At 37.7% G+C, this 17,653-nt stretch overlaps 1 protein-coding gene across 10 annotated transcripts in view; it reads left to right on the top strand.

The window, feature by feature from the left end:
- Positions 1-17,653, top strand: part of LOC150084898 (uncharacterized) — a 437,743-nt gene that overhangs the window by 227,529 nt on the left and 192,561 nt on the right. For all 10 annotated transcript variants that reach the window (XM_090376690.1, XM_090376694.1, XM_090376693.1 and 7 more), the window contains exon 13: positions 12,326-12,418. In XM_090376690.1, the coding sequence (XP_090232816.1) occupies positions 12,326-12,418 (93 nt within the window). The remainder of the gene's footprint in view (positions 1-12,325; positions 12,419-17,653) is intronic.

Here is a 17,653-nt window from a genome sequence, read left to right as displayed (position 1 = left end):
GAGCTCAAAGTAGTGGGAGTGCTGCAGCCCGGGGAGAACTGAAGGAGGTGGTTATCCTCCAAATCACTGCCTTACAAAATGTACTGCTTTTTTGATGTTTGCAGACTATTTGGAATGGGAAATGATATTGTCCAGTGGGATGTCTTTGTGCTTGTTTGATGTAAAGAGTGTGAAGATATAACCCCAGGGGCTCATATCTGGTGAGTATGGGCTTGGCACACCCAGGGTCCTGAGCAGGATATCATCATTCTTCTCTTTCTTGGTGATTCCCTTCTACTTCGGACTCTTGTTTTCTTTCTCTCTGGTAACTCAGAAATTTTATTTATTTTTTTGGCTGGTGCAGCAAAAGCCTTCAGTTTCTTTGCACCATATGGCTAATAATAATAATATTTTATGGCAACCGAGAAGCAACTCCAGCAACTACTCCAGATCACCGAAGAATTCAACAATGATATCAGGATGGAATTTGGTCTAGACAAATGTAAGACCCATGCATTGTACCAGAGAAAATTAGTCGGCCAAAACTACCAGCTGCAGACTGGTAAAGAGATCGAAGCCATGATGGAGGGAGAGACCTACAAATACCTGTGGATGATGCAGGCTCAGCAGTTAGAGCACAAGGAAATCAAGGCCTGCCTGACTGAAAAATACCATCAGAGACTCGGAAGCTTGCTGAAAGCAAAGCTCAACAGAGGGAACACAGTTAAAGCCATAAAAACCAATGCAGTCCGAGTGCTAACATACTCCTTTGGGGTAACAGATTGGACTAGCACCAAGCTGGAGGATATCATGAGAAAGACAAGGACAGTGATGATCAAGAGCTGCCAACACCACCCAAAGTCAGCTTGGAAAGGAGGAGGAAGGGGCTTAATAGACCTCATCGAGCAACAGAAAACAGCAATTGATAACCTGAACAATTATTTCCAAGAAACACACAATAGCACTCTACCAGGCTGTAAGGGAGATAGACAAGCAGTATACCCCACTCAGCCTAAGCAAAGAGCCCTCTCACCCAGTTGGCAAAGAAGATACTCCATGGCAGACACTACAATGACCTCCATTAAGATCACATAGATAAAGTTGCTTCCAAAGCATGGCTCACGAGCTCTTCCCCAAGACTGAAAGATTTATGCTTTCATCCAAGACCAGGTAATCAACACCAGAAATATAGAAAATACATCACCAAGCAAGGAGCCCAGAGTGTCAGATGACACATGTTGACAATGCCACCTGGCCTCAGAAACAATCCAATCCAACACATCACTGCGGGATGCAATGTGATCAACCAGACTGAGTACACTTGTATACACAACTAGGTAGCCAGGATAATACATCAGAAGCTAGCAAGGATTAGCGTAGCGTCCCTTTCACCCACAACGTTAATGGTGTCCGTAAAACCTATGTAGCCACATTCTGAGAAGTCGCGCTAGTTAATATGCTTTCCATAGCCAGTCAGAGGATTAAGATGATTCCCGACATGGATAATAGCCTCTGGTCAACCTGTGTTGTGGTTCCTGTTTACTCCGACAAGAAGTCATATGTTTTTCGGAGAAGTGAGTGAGTGATCCACTCGTTTCAGTAAATTTCTCCCTCTATGTTTACATGGTCACAGTAGCTGAATATCTGAATGATTACGATATTTTGCCCAGTATTCAAAGAACTAGTAACAGTAGCAATGTAGGGGATGGGGGGGAAACTTTTTGAAGATGAAATGTTGTCAGATTTGGAAACCACGTCAAGGTGTGAAGAAAATGCTTCAAAATATAATGGCATTCAAGCAATTGGAAGGTAATTTATTAAAATATATATATATATATGTATCACCAATCTCCAAAAAACCAGCACAAATTAAGGATGATTGCTAGAGAACTTGATGTGGAAACTGTAAAGATCAGTCGTGTGTTCGGGCCACGATGGGCAGCTTTGTAGCTTACGGACGGCAGTGGAGGGTTGGAAGAATTATTATGATTTGTGCAAATATAACTGTAATGGAATCAGAAAGTTAATTAATTAAATATTTTGGATTATTAAACTGACTTTTCATCTGGAATTTCTTAACAATTTAGTACTAATGATCGGCATCCTGCAGGAGCTCTCAGGCGCCTCCATAGCCAGGTGGGAAGGAGCAGCAGTGCATAGCACACGCTTCTTGATTAAACTGAGGTTCGAGCCCGTCACCATCAAATACATTAGGAAAGGTCAGGGAATGACCACCGCATATCCCGGAGCAATATGGCCTTAGTTGCTAATGCTCTTAAAAACCAAATAACAACAACAGCAGGAACTCTCTTACCTTTCAGAATATTTACAAAATCACTATGGTAAAAGCAGATAAATTAATTATTCTAATTATCAATGCTATCTCTAATTTGAAAAATTCTGAAGAAAATTATGAAGCTAAAATTGAGAGCATGTTTGCAGTTGAAAGAATTTGAAGGAATGGAAAGTGAGAACACATTTAAAAAAATTTACCTCGTGACACGTTATCAAGGATAAGTTATTAATGCAACAGAGTAATTTTAAATTAAATAAAGAAAATAATGATACCATTGACGATGAGGAATTGAAAGAAATTTTAAACATATGCTACCTGGAATTGTGATATAAGAAAGAACTTTCGTCTCTGTGGCAAGATGGTGAAAAACAAATAAGAAATTTATTTAAGTTTTCTGATAAAATATGACATAAAAATTAATGATTTTAGAGATTTTGCTGAAGACAGTTTATTTTTAAAATCGAGTGAAATTCCCTCTTCAATTAAGAAAGCCAGAAATATCTTTGAAACCATTGCGATTAGCAGTGCTTTCAGCATAATGAATAATATTGTATAAATGATTGAATAATGTTGACAATTAAACACATTGCCGATTATGATGACCATACATCTAAACGGAAAACCATTGCTTCGATTTGATCCGGATTGTTACGTCAAATCATTCCTCTGTAATCAGCACTCAGCTATTGAGCAAAGCGGAAGATCGACAACAAATTTTAATAAAGAAGTGAACTGTATATGGCAATTTTTAGAATAAATTTTTCTTGAATATTTGTATAATAATTTTTTTACATAATCTGATTATTGTTTAACTTTTTTAGAAGAGTTTGTTTTTTATGTAATATTTGTTTTTATATTGTTTTTGTTTTGTGATATGGAAAATATTTCGTGTTATTTTTTATTCGCAATATTAAAATTTTATCATGAAAATAAAATGCATCCATTATTTTTTTCCTAGTTAAAAAAAAAAAAAAAAAAAAAAGAGAGACGAATAAAAAAGTGGCATATGTACCGAACATGCATGGTAGATGGTCTTATGTGAATACTTTGCGTATCTTTTAGGTACAATGTTTTGATTTGTATATTGATTATGAAATAAGAGCTTTTGTATTGTAAATATTTTATTAAATATTTGCAATTTTTATAATTTCTGGAAGACAAGATACAATGGATTTATGATAACTAAAGTAACTGATGTGTACCTGCGATTGTAACATATCTAAATGACTCTAGAAAACAGCGTCGATTGAAGTACCGACCTTGTAGTTGAAACGACATGTGCCGCAGTTTGGGGCACCTAACAATGGAATGTTACAAAAATGTGAGATGAAAAAATAAATTGTTGACAAATATTTGTATTGTAGCAGTCATACTTACTTCAGGAAGTATGATTGTGACGTTATACTATTAAAAGTTAGAACTCGAGATACTATTGTATCCAGGTATCATCGTAAAAAAGGGGAGGCATGAGGACCAGGCTGACTCGAGATATCACACCGGTCATGAAAAATGCGTCACGCACCCTAATCACATCGCTAGTGAGTGCTTGGCACAGACTAATAGTGTGAACATGGGAAGCGCCTCTGGCGAAGGTCTGCAGCACATGACGCCACTGAAGTGATGTCATTCGCAGCAGGAATCCCCAAGGATATTTCATATTAAAAGTCGGCAAAACTTTTTGATATGAAATATCAAAATGGAGCCCATTTTGATATTTCATATCAAAAGTAGTCACTTTTAAAGTAGTCACAGCTCACCACTGGATATAAGAAATGCTGAAATGGAATGTGGGGAGTACAATGTGTACAGGAAAGATAGACAGGATAGAAGGGGTAAATCCAAGGAAGTACAGCCAGTCGACATGGGTGTACAATGCAGTGTTGAGTCAGTTTGGTGTGACATAAGCACAAAGAAATCAAAATTGAGAGTAGGAGTGTCTTATAGTTCTAATGACTTTGATGAGTATAATAAACAACCTTCTTTCAATTCCTCATCGTCAATGGTATCATTATTTACAGGGAAATAGAATGGGCCAATAAATCAGGGAGTCTTATAAAGGGGTAATTTTAATTTCCCAAATATCAACTGGAATTTGTGGGTTGGTCACTCACACACTAGCAAGGCTTTTGTGGATTTATTGGATGATTGTTTTCTAGATCAGCATGTTCGGAAGGCAACTAGATTTAGTAATACTCTTGATCTCATTATCATTAGAGATTCCGCATGCATTAAGAATCTGCAGATAAAGGAACCACTAGGTGGCAGTGATCACAGTGTGCTGAAGTGGGATTTATTCAAAGAGGTAACTACCATCAGGGGTAAAGGGAAAGGTTTTTGCTTTTGTAAAAGCGACTATGAAGGTCTAACACAATGTTTAAATTCTATACGGTGGGACCAAACTGATGACATTACCAACAGCAAATTCAAAATGGGAAGAATTCAATGAATTAATCTTGGAAGCTACTAAGATTTTCATACCAACTAAGAATTATTGTTCAAAGTTTAGGCCTACATGAATGTCAGATGAACTAATGACACATGTAGCAGAGAAGAAAAATTCATGGTATACATATAAATTACTGTGTGACACGGAAGCCTATGATAGATATAAGCTGGTCTGTAACCAAGTGACAAAGGAGGTTAGGTAGGCAAAGGCATATTACAATAAATCTTTGGCAAAGGATGCAAGGAAAAACAGCAAAAAGTTCTTTACTTATGTAAACTCTAGAAGGAAGGAGACGAATCAGATTGGTCCACTGAATATGAATGGTTCAACTGACTATTGATGATCCTGCTCAAGTAGCTAACAAATTAAATGAGTATTTTGCATCTACATTTGCACATGATGAGTTATGCAGGGAGAAGAATTCCAATGGTGAATTAAACTCTGGCAGTGAGCTAGATGATTTTGTAATAACCGAGAACAAAGTGGAGGAGAAATTGTTGAAGATAAACATTAGAAATGCACCTCAGGTGGATGGGATCTATCCCGTTATATTAAAGGAGGCAACAAACGAAGTAAGCAAACCCTTAGCCATAATTATGAGAGCTTCCTTGGACTCAGGGGAAGTGCCCATGGACTGGAGATGTGCAAATGTGACCCCAATTCACAAAGGAGGATCAAAGGCTGACACAAGTAATTATAGACCTGTGAGTTTAACTTCTGTTCCCGGAAAATTAATGGAGGCACTGGTTAAAGAAGCACTGCAGGATCATCTAGACAAGACTTCAGTTATAGCTCGGACACAGCATGGTTTTGTTAAGGGGAAGTCTTGCCTGACCAATTTGATTGGATACTATGATGCTGGCACAAAAGAACTGGATGCAGGGAATAACTTTGATATTATATATTTGGATCTTAGAAAAGCTTTTGATACTGTTGCACATGGAAGATTGCTGCACAAATTGGAGCAGTGTGGCATTAGAGGCAAATTGCTGCTATGGATAAAGCAATGGTTGAGAGGGAGAAGACAGATTGGTAATCAAGGGACACTGCTCTTCATGGACTAATGTTATTTGTGGAGTCCCCCAGGGTTCAGTGTTTGGTCCATTGTTGTTTTCTATATTTATTAATGATATTGATGATGGTATGTCAGGCTTAAAGTCCAAGTTTGCAGATGGTATGAAGTTTGGCAGGGTGATTAATGACACTAATGACAGTACACTGCAGCAACAGGATCTAGAAAGGTTGAGCAGCTGGGCTGAGAGGTGTCAAATGAAGTTTAGCATTGACAAATGGAAAGTACTGCATATGGGAAGCAGTAACCCTGGAGTAACTTATCGACTGTGTGGTACCACACTGATAGTGGTAGAGAATGAAAAGGAAGTGGGGTTAATTGTGCAGGCAGATCTGAAGTTTTCTGAACAGTGAAGACGGTCTGCAAGAGCAGCTCATGGTATCTTGTCAATGATATACAGGAATTTTTCTAGCAGGGATAAGGAGGTGATTATCCCCTTGTATAAGGCAATGATCAGGCCACACCTTGAGTAATGTATACAGATCTGGAGGCCTCATTTTAAGAAGGATGTAGAGCTATTGGAATGAATACAGAGAAGGGCAACAAGATTAGTGAATGGAACAAAGGGTTGCTCTTATGAAGAAAGGCTTAAGTCTTACAAATTACAATATCTGGAGACTAGGCACCTGCGAGGTTATCTGATTGAGGTGTATAAAGGCTTGAATGGTTTGAGCATGTTCAATGCTTATAGAATTCTTCCTTTTTTTTTTTTTTTTTGTAAATCCCAAACACGATAGGTATTAGAACCTATAGTACTTAGTATCGTGCTTGGGTTGGAGGTGGAGAAGACGAAAGAAGACATTTATTGACATTGGACTTGAACTTCTGTAGACTGTAATTTTCAGGAAATATGTATGAAGGAAGGTTGTTCCAGAAAATGGCAGTTGAATGAATAAACGAGAAAGATGAAAAGTTGGTTCTGTGAGTTTAAAGTTGGACAGTATATGGATGTTGGCTGGTGGCGGCACATGTTCGGACTGTTTTGAAAGAGTGAGAGCGGGAATTATAGAAGCCAATTCAGATGAACAGTGCTCATGGAAATAATTGTAGAAGAGGCATGCAGCAGAAAGAAACAGTACGTCTATGAGACAGCGAATGAAGAGACTGTGAGATGAATCATTAATTAACCTAACTGCCCTCTTCTGAATGGAATGAAGAAGCCTGAGAGAGGTTTTGGGGGCACCACCCCAGATGTGGGAACAATAATCCATGGTAGGGTGGATTTTCGATTTGTACAGAGTGAACAGCTGTTAGGGAGAAAAGTAACGCTGAGAGCGAAAGAGAAAACCAAGTTTTTTAGATGCAGAGGAAGCAATATTTGTAATGTGCTTGTGCCAAGAGAGAGAGAGAGAGAGAGAGAGAGAGAGAGAGAGAGAGAGAGAGAGAGAGAGAGAGAGATTAGAAGTCAGGGTAATCCCCAAAAGAGATATATCATTTTGCCTAGAAATTGGAGTGTCACCAAAGATAAACATAGGAGCAGAAGAATCCTTTTTGCGAGATATAAGACAAGACTGAATTTTAGAAGGATTGAAATCAACTAAGTTGTCTTTGCCCCACTGGAGAATTACCTGGAGATCGGCATTTAAGGAACTGGTAGCAGATTTTCGAGAAGTTGAAGCTGATTGAGAAGGGAGGGTTTCTCAAAATGGAAAGTCGAATGCAATGTGCTATCATCGGCAAAACTATGGATAGGATTTCTAGTCAATGGAAAAAGATGATTAATATACAAGAGGAAAAGAGTGGGGGAAAGAACTGAACTTTGGGGGGCACCGGCATTAGTGGAGAAGTTAGAAGACCGAGAGCTATCTACCATCACCCTCAGTGAGCGACCAGAGAGAAAACTGGATAACCAATTACAAAAAACCGTGTGCAAACCATAAGATGGAAGCTTGTTTAGAAGACCTTTATGCCAAACACAATCAAACACCTTTGAGATGTCAAGAGCAACTGCTTGTGTTTCACCGAACTTTTCCATTGAATTAGTCCATAAATGGGGTAACATAAGCCAGAATATCACCAGTGGATCGACACTGATGGAAACCATACTGGCGATCGTTAATCAGTCGGAAGGTTTCTAGGTAAAGAGTTGTCAGTTAATTGATTTCTCCATTACTTTAGAAAGAGTAGAAATAATTGCAATGGGACAATAATTGGATGGGAGGGATTTGTCACCTTTTTTAGGAACTGACTGTATATGAGTGAATTTCCAAGCAGAGGGAAAAACTCCTTTGGAATAAAAGAGTGAAAAAAGGCAGCAAAAAACATGAGTAAGTTCAGGAGCACAGGTTTGAGAACAAGTGGAGAAATACCATCGGGACCTGAAGCTTTCTTAGCACCAAGATTCATCAAAATCCTTCTGACATCCTTTTGGTGGAAGACCACAGGAGGCATTGAATGGTGGGAGGTGTTTTACCAGGATCATTAATACGCGAGTTTGTGGAAAAATGGGAATACTAGCAGGTCAGCTTCATCCTTGGTTGAAGTGACAACAGAACCATCTGGTTTGTACAGATGTGGGAGCAGAGATGGGCAAAAGTTGCGGCCAATAGCTTTGGCAAGAGACCAGAATGCTCGACTACCATTAGGGCAAGAAGCAAGTTTTCTACTCTTAGCCTATTCCAATTCTAGTTTGGACTGATTAATAACTGCTTTACAATTGTTGCGAGCTTTGGTGTAGGCAGAAAATGAAACTGAAGAATTAGAAACAAGCCAATTACAATATGCAACTTTCTTCTCTTGAACAGCCTTGGCACATTTATTGGAAAAACAAGGTTTAGATAAAGGACAAGATTTTAAAGTGGAATGTGGGATAAAGGATTCCATTCCTGCAAGAATAATTTCACTGACACGATCTGAGCAAACGTTGACATCAGAAGTTTTGAAACAGTAATCCGACCAAGGAAAAGAAGAAAAGAAATCTCGCAGGTCATCCCATTTTGCATTCTTGTAATGTCAAACAACACGAGGTTGGTAATAGCCATGAGATTAAGGCTTCATTGGAGAAGAGACAATCACTAAGTTGTGATCTGAAGTGCCTAAAGGACCACTCACTTCAACAGTGCTTAGAAGGGTTGTTAGTGAGAAAAAGATCAAGTATGTTGACTGTATGGTTAGGATTGTCCGGTATTCTTGTAGGTAAATAAACAATCTGTGCAAGGTCATTAGTTATTGCAAAAGCCTCAGCATCTCGACCAGCTAGGTTGGTGTGACTAGAAAACGGAAGCCAGCTGGAGTTGCAAAGAGAGGAAGTCAAAGAGCTCCAAGTGATTAGGGGAGTTGGGAGAACGGTAGAGACAACAGATGAATTTGACACAATGAGGTAAAGAGATTTTAAGCCGGAGAAAATCGAAAAGAGGAGATTCCAAATTACCAAGTCTCTGACAGGGAATATCGGAATGGACATATGCACAAGTACCACCTTTGAGGCGTAAGGAAGTGTACAGCGAATAATTTGGGCAACTGAGATGAGCAGTAGTTGAATCAAGTAATAACTGAGATTCTGTCAGAAAAAGTACATGGGGTTTGGCAGACTGCAAGTGGAAATGGACATCGTTAAGATTAGAATTTAGACCATGTATATTTGTGAAATGAATTAGGAAGTGTTTGGAAGGTTTAGATCTTTTCGCAGATAAGCTTACTGCATTAGTTTGGCAATTAATGGTGTATTCAATAGTAAGAAAAAGTGGGTGGGACATGCTGCATGAAGTAATAAAATTTTTTGGATATGGCGTACACATGGTAAGAATATACCCAGATCCTTGACATAACATGGCCTCAACAATCCCCCCCCCCCCAGCATACACACTACTCGGACTCCCTCCAGTCACTATCTGGCAGAGTAGAGGTAGCAAGATTATACATGATCCGGAAGCCTCCTAGAGAGTTACCAATAGGTTTGGTCTGGTGTACTATCTAGCGGCCGGCCTGCGAACACCGTTTTAGAGCTGTACCCTTGAAATGTAAGGAAGATTGGATCTTCCCACGAAGTTCATCATAACCTCAAAAGTCATCAATTATACTGCATGATGGAAGAGATGGGGAAGGGTTTCCTTTTTCTCAGAATAATCGCCTTAGATGGCTTAAATTCAAATTGAGGAAAGACAGTTGTAGGATAGATATGTGGAAGTTTGCCTTTAGCCAGCATGTGGTTGATTGCTGGAACAAACTTCCATCTGTTGTTGGAGAAGTTGATAGCTTAAATAGATTCAAGGCAGAACTAGAGAAACAGTTGGAGTTAGTAGATGGGTGAAATTAGATTTTTTTTTTTTTTTTTTTGAAAAAGGCCCATAATAAGCTTGCTTTTTTGGATCATCCTTTACTAATGCTAATAATAATAATAACTCAGTTATTATGGGCCTTTAAGAGAACTTGAAAAACAGTGTGAATGACCTTGAAGCATTTAAATCGGGAACCCATCAAGCTCTCAGCTACCCATCTTAATCCTACAGTTTGCACTTGAGCATCAGGCAACACTCTGCCCCCCCCCATTGCAAGGTAGAATGCACTGATTCCACTGGAGCTAGTTTTTGTTTGTGACTCTGTTGTCAGGGCAAAACAGGAAATATATTGTGCCAAAAGGTGGAATAGGACCATTGTATGTCTGCGAGGGGCAAAAGATGTCCTCCCTGATATTGCAGAGGACATCATCTCTTATGGTGAATAAAGATAATATTGTTGTACATATTGGCAGTAATGACAAATGACATTAAGAGTAGGACATCTGTGGACTTACTTAACAAGTATTGGGCAATATTGAAAAAAAAGTCGCGAGTTGGGGTTTAATTTGAATGCAGTTGTGAAATTGTGCCCAGACACAATAGGCGGGAGTACGTGATGAGAGCCTTGTCAGTGAATTCTGCCTTGGAAAGCTTGTACAAGGCTCATGGAGTAGAAATTTTCTCTGCATGGTTTTGCTTGTTAACAGGAGAGATGCTTCTATAGGGATGGGATACACTTAAATAGAAAATGTGCAAAAATATTTGCTGATGCTGTTGAGGCAGGAATAGATGGGTTGGAAAACTACTAGCATGGATACACAGACTAATAGATTAACAATAGCTGCTAACAGAAGTGAAATTGATTCTTGCACTGCTTCTCTTGTAACAAGCGGCAGCATGGAAAGCAAGGTCCCAGGGATTTTAAGGACAGTGGGAGTCATCCCACTAAGTAAATGGCCTAAGTAAATCACTCATTTGACACCATTCTTTGTACATCTGAACCACAGTGGACAACGAGCAACCAACAATATATGCCATTTCCGATATGGAAGCACCTGATACACAAATCCGCACAATCATTCCCTTTTGAAACTCTGATATCTTTGCTACATGTTATAACTTCTACTCTATCATTTTGATTTGCATGACCAGATGCAAATTACCATTGCTTTAGTGTATGTACATAGCCTGTTGAGCTTTTTATACTGTGAGCTGTGTGGCATATATTAGTGCTTGAGATGTATTAGCAGTGGCAAACGATGCAAAGAAGCAAGGTTATATAGCATCAGCAAAAAAAACCCTGTCCACCTCACCAGTTCATCTTCTCTTGTAATTTGTCTTATTCTACTTTAAATTTTCATTTAGACTACCCATTTCCACAACACCATATCTTTGTTTGTCCCGATAATCAATAACCTTCTCACTGAAAACAAATTTCTGCACACCTATTCTGCAACCATCCTTTTTCAATTTAAATTTGTGTCCCCTTATGTGTGCTGTTTGACAAAGAGTGAGGATGTATCATCATTTAGTTTACTCAATTCATTTAAAGCCTTAAACACTTCAATCAGATCTCCTTGCAGGTATCTAGTATCCAAGAACTGAAATTTGGAGAACTGAAGTCATTTGTGTTAAGAAATATAATGACTGACATGAAAGATCCAACATTATATCAGCCTATAATTAATATATGTTTCACAACTTTTTAGTACTTTATAATTGTCCTTTGCTATCATTTTTGCTCCTTTAAACTAATTCATTCTTCTCTAATGTTTTTATAATGATGTTTTGAGTTCTTGTTTTCTTCAACAGTAGTTTTTTTTAGTTATTCATAATAAATATTTCTGTGGGAATGAGCCATTCTGGAAATAATCTGGTATAGAATCAGCCATTAAAGTTAACACAAGACCAATATGTGGTAGTATTTCAGGCAGTGATCATCAAAGCCTGTGCTGTGTGATTTATGGAAATATGCATTCATTTTGATGCATTTTGATCAGGTCTTATAAATCTTCTGTGTGGTTGTTACATCGTTATCTGTTAACAATGCCAAAATCATCACTAGAGTTTTTAAAAACATTTAAACAAGTTTTCTTAGACATATTGTAATGAATGACTAGAGAAAATGATTTCAAACAATTGGGGTAGTATGACATTCTGCTTATACTTTTTCATATTAAATGAATAAAAAATAAAACAGCAATTTATATAATAATTTGTTGAAATAATTATCCAACTCCTCTGACCATCTGGTCATCCTGGAGTATAAACAGAAAATTTATTTTATTTACAAATAAAATAATTAAATTTTACAGGAAGGAATTTTAAAGAAACTCCAAAATAGTGTAGAAGCACAGGAACAGATGTGGAGAGAAAAACTTCAGAACAGAGAGCATCAACTAAAAGAGGTAATTAAAATAGAAATTCATTTAAAATAGAGGTGGAACAATTTGTTTCCTCCATTAATAGACAAAAGTGTTAATTTAATTTTAATTATATATGAAAGATGAGCATATTAATCAAAATATAATAATGACTCATTATTAAATTTTCAACAAATTAAATTTTGACTCATTATCAAAGTCATAATTGTAAGGTAAATCATGCTAAATCATCGTGTTGTACGGAATTTACATTTTTATGAATATTGCTAATAATTTTTCTAAAAGAAGCATTATTTGTTCATATAAGTTTTTCTAAACTTTTCAATTATACATAAGTAGTAGTTTTCACTTTATTTATATATTGACTAAAAAAAAAAAAAAACAATAATGAATAAATAAAATGCCAGAAGTTGTATTATCAAAGTAAATATACTGTGTAGAGATTGTTTGATAGAGGTTTTGAAAGCATATTTTATTTATAAGAAATAGTGTTATATAAAAAATTTTAATAAATAACACATTCAGAAACACAATATAGTAGATGTAAGATGTTAATTTTTGTGTATTAATGTGTAACAATTTTGTATTTAATATTTAACTTCTGTTGGAATGAGCAGCAGCCTGAAAAACAAGATGCAGGGTATTTCAGAGACTGCTGGTAGTCATTGCGGTACAAGTAAACACAGCGTCTCCCTAGCCAGGTGTGAAGGAGCAGTAGTGCGTAGCACACGCTTCTTGATTAGACTGGGTTCGAGCCTGTCATCACCAAATAAGGAGGATGCGGAAAGGTCAGGGAATGACCACCGCATATCTCGGAGCAATATGGCCTTAGTTGCTAATGCTCCTAAAAACCAAATAACAGCGACAAGTAAACACATGGGTTGTGTTAGGGCAGCTAAGAATAGGAATAGGTGCATATATACTTGCATGTACACCAATGCTAGGAGTTTGGTAAATAAATTTGATGAATTTGAGGTATTGCTCAAAACATCAAAAGCAGATATTGTTGGGACATCAGAGATGTGGTGTCACACATATATACAGAATGCAGAACTGGAATTTGGGGAGTACAATGTGTACACGAAGGATAGAAATGATAGGAAAGGAGAAGGGGTTATGCTATTAGTTAAGAAACACAAAATCCAAGGAAGTGAAGCCAGTCGACATCGCTGGACAGTGCAGTGTGGAGTCAGTTTGGTGTGATGTAAGCATTGGGAGATCAAAATTGAGAGTAGGAGTATGTTATAGGCATAATAACTCTGAGTAAAATAAGAAACTGTACAGAGAAATAGAGTGGGCCAGTAAATCAGAGTCTTATAATGGGGAATTTTAATTTCCCAGATATTGACTGGAATTTGTGGATTGGTCACTCACACACTAGCAAGGCTTTTGTGGATTTATTGGATGATTGTTTTCTACATCAGCATGTTTGGGAGGCAACTAGAGGGAGTAATACCTTGATCTGATTATCAGTAGTGATGCTTCATGCATTCAGAATCTACAGATAAAGGAACCACTAGGTGGCAGTGATCACAGTGTGCTGAAGTGGTTTTTGCTTTTGTAAAGGTGACTACGGTGGTCTGAGACAGTATTTAAATTCTATACGGTGGGACCAACTGTTGACGTTAGATGAACTAATGAGACATGTGGCAGAGAAGAAAAATGCATGGGATACTTATAAATTAATGGGTAACATGGAAGCCTATAATAGATATAAGCTGGTCTGTAACCAAGTCACAAAGGAGGTTAGGCAGGCGAAGGCAGATTATGAGAAATCCTTGGCAAAGGATGCAAAGGAAAAAAAAAAAAACAACAGAGTTCTTTACCTATGTTAACTCTAGAAGGAAAGGGATGAATCAGATTAGCATTAGTAGAGGCATTTGATGCAAGAAAGCAAGCTTATGCAGCATCAGCCAAAAAAAAAAAATAACCACTTCCACTTCACCCCTCTGTTCGTTCAAAATACCTGTCCAGCTGAGCCTTAAACTTATTTAGGCTATCAACTTCCACGACAAGGGATGGAAGTCTATATTACACGTTCTTAGCGTTTTTTTCACCAACCTTTCATAAAATAAAATAAAATAAAATAAGATAAATAAAATAAAATAAAACACAACAAATTCCCGATAACTATATTTACAATAACCTGTATTTACAAAATTAATATATAAGTATTACAATATTAAAAGTATTAAAACACAAGATTAAAATGCATTAAAATATACTAAGTTAAAAGCGATAAAATTCCGTAGCTTTCAAAGGCTCCAGCCTTCTTCTTCAGCAGTATTCTCTATTATTCAGTACACCTTTAAATATCAGCAGGGTAATGGTAGACATCACATGTTTTCATTCTCACGTGTTCCGCTCTCTTGCATTGTGGAACCGGAAGTGGCTCGAACGGAAGTCGTACGGAACCGTTCATCCTTTTTTAGGATAATAGTCTCTAAAAGGGGGTGAATCCGTACACCCCTATCCCTATTAATGTTAGTTGTAGAACTGATCCGCAAACTCTCGAGCCACTTACTGTCCCAAAACCTATGCGCCCGATCGGTGATAGTGGCATCGTCTGGGGAGATCTGGTGCTGCTTCTCCCAAAAATGCTCGGCCACGGCGGACTTGTCATACTCCGCATTCCTTATTGCTTTTTTTTGTGTTCCCTCAGACGATCTTTGAGACGACGTTTTGTCTCGCCTACATAACATTCCCCACAATCCGGGCATCTAATATTACATACGACCCCACTAACATCCTCTTTTTGAATGGGGTCCTTAACTTGAGACACAACTGTGTGCAGTCTTCGTCCCGGAAGCTGCACACAGCGTGTCTGATATTTTCTTAATACTCTAGTTATATAATTCGTCAAGCCCGGATAATAGGGAATGTATGCAGTAGATACTGGTATAAAAGATTCATCTCTCCTCTGATTTTCATTAATAAATTTATCTATAATCCTCTGGGGGTAACCACATTTAGCAAGATCCGCCGTGACACGTTCATACTCTGCTTTCCTATCATCGGGGTTACTGCAATGTGATTTCGCTCTATTAATTAACGTTCTTATCACACTGTTCCTATGATGGCTGGTCAGGGCTGAATCATAATGCGTATATTGCCCTTTACACATCGTTTTTTCTAAAGACTTTTGTCTTTAACTGCTGGTCTTCCCTACAGACCAACACATCCAGGAACGGGAGAACTCCTCCATCTTCAACTTCCGATGTAAATTGTATGAATTGGGAGAAGCCATTTAAGATATTCAACACCTGATCTTCACTCCCCTTTCGAATAAATGTAAACGTATCATCCACATACCTTTTCCAAGGGCGCATAGGGAGAACACTAGCATTAAATATTCTGGTCTCGAGCTCCTCCATAGCTAAATTTGCTATAATTGCGCTAATGGGGGAGCCCATAGCTGTACCATTAACCTGCTTATATATAATGTTATCAAAAACCATAGTGTTACTTGAGAGGCACAATTCTATACCCTTCCTGATATTTTCTGGATTAAGTTGTGTCCTAGTATTTAGGGTAGTATCCCTCTGTAAGACTATGTTTGCACACCACACTCCATGGTCAATAGGAATACAAGTAAATAGCGATGTTACATCAAATGATATCATAATCTCATCCTCTTCTATACGCTGATTCCTAATAAAGTGCACAAATTCTTTACTATCCTTGATACTATAATCAGAGAGTCCTACTAGTGGAGACAATAGTTTGGCTAGAAAACCCGAAAGTGCATACGTCGGACTACCTATAAATGAGACTATAGGTCTGAGTGGCACATCTACTTTGTGAATTTTAGGTAAGCCATAAAACCTTGGCACTTGGCTACCTGTAGCATGTAGTGTCCAATATTGTTCTTTAGAAATCTTATTAGATTTGAGCCAACTCTGCAACATTCCGTTCACTTGTCGCTCCAAACTAAGAAGTGGACTCTTCTGGATAACCTTATATGTTGTCTGATCTTCTAATAAACTCAACGCTTTATTCTTATACACTTCTTTATTAAGAACCACCGTTGCTTTGCCTTTATCAGCGGGTAAAATTATAATACTATCATCTTGTTTAAGGCTTCTTAATGCTAGTTTTTGCTTCACATTAAGATTGGAAGGAGCACTCTTAGCTTGACTAAGGATGGCTGCTATTTTCACTCGGGCTTCATTAGCTATATCTACGGGAAGTTTATTTATAGCCCTTTCCACACCCATTGCAATTTCTGCAACGGGTATTCTGGGCGGTACTATGGCAAATTTTGGTCCTAGATTTAGGACCTCCAATTGCTCTTTAGTTAATTGTTTATTACTCATATTAATTACAAAATCCTTAGTAATATTATCATTATTGTCTCTCACCTTACTTTGTTCTTTAAGCCTGTCAAACTTCCCTATTTGTCTCCGTCTATAGCTATCAGAAATTTGCTTTGCTTTAGCTGTCACTACACTAATCACACCTGATAGGTGCATCGGTGTCAATATATCCCTTATTTCTTCAAAGCATTGTCTTTTTTCTTTCCTAGTATTGTGTAAGTCCCTATGTAATTTTCCAATCCATATATTTAAGATCTTCTTATGATACCATCTGGCGACGTTGAATAATCGCTCATCCTCAAAAGGAAGCTTTGTTTGGAAGCCTCGCGGTATAAGTTTGTGTCTTACATCGGTGTGCAAACCTCAAATGTTGTTCCTGTTTAGCCTCCTTGACACTATGTCTCTGAAACTCCCTGATGCACTGCATAATTGGATGGCCGTAGCATCGAAATAACTCCTCAAATAGGCCTCTGAGGTTGGGTATATTCATATTACACGTTCTTAGCGTTTTTTCACCAACCTTTCATAAAATAAAATAAAATAAAATAAGATAAAATAAGATAAATAAAATAAAATAAAACACAACAAATTCCCGATAACTATATTTACAATAACCTGTATTTACAAAATTAATATATACGTATTACAATATTAAAAGTATTAAAACACAAGATTAAAATGCATTAAAATATACTAAGTTAAAAGCGATAAAATTCCGTAGCTTTCAAAGGCTCCAGCCTTCTTCTTCAGCAGTATTCTCTATTATTCAGTACACCTTTAAATATCAGCAGGGTAATGGTAGACATCACATGTTTTCATTCTCACGTGTTCCGCTCTCTTGCATTGTGGAACCGGAAGTGGCTCGAACGGAAGTCGTACGGAACCGTTCATCCTTTTTTTTTAGGATAATAGTCTCTAAAAGGGGGTGAATCCGTACACCCCT

The sequence above is a fragment of the Mastigoproctus giganteus genome, chromosome 6 (genome assembly GCF_048544385.1).
Source record: "Mastigoproctus giganteus isolate SK-2022 chromosome 6, ASM4854438v1, whole genome shotgun sequence".
Taxonomy (NCBI): Eukaryota; Metazoa; Arthropoda; class Arachnida; order Uropygi; family Thelyphonidae; genus Mastigoproctus; species Mastigoproctus giganteus.
Note: the sequence above shows the minus strand (reverse complement) of the source record. Positions and strands in the feature narration are given on the sequence as shown.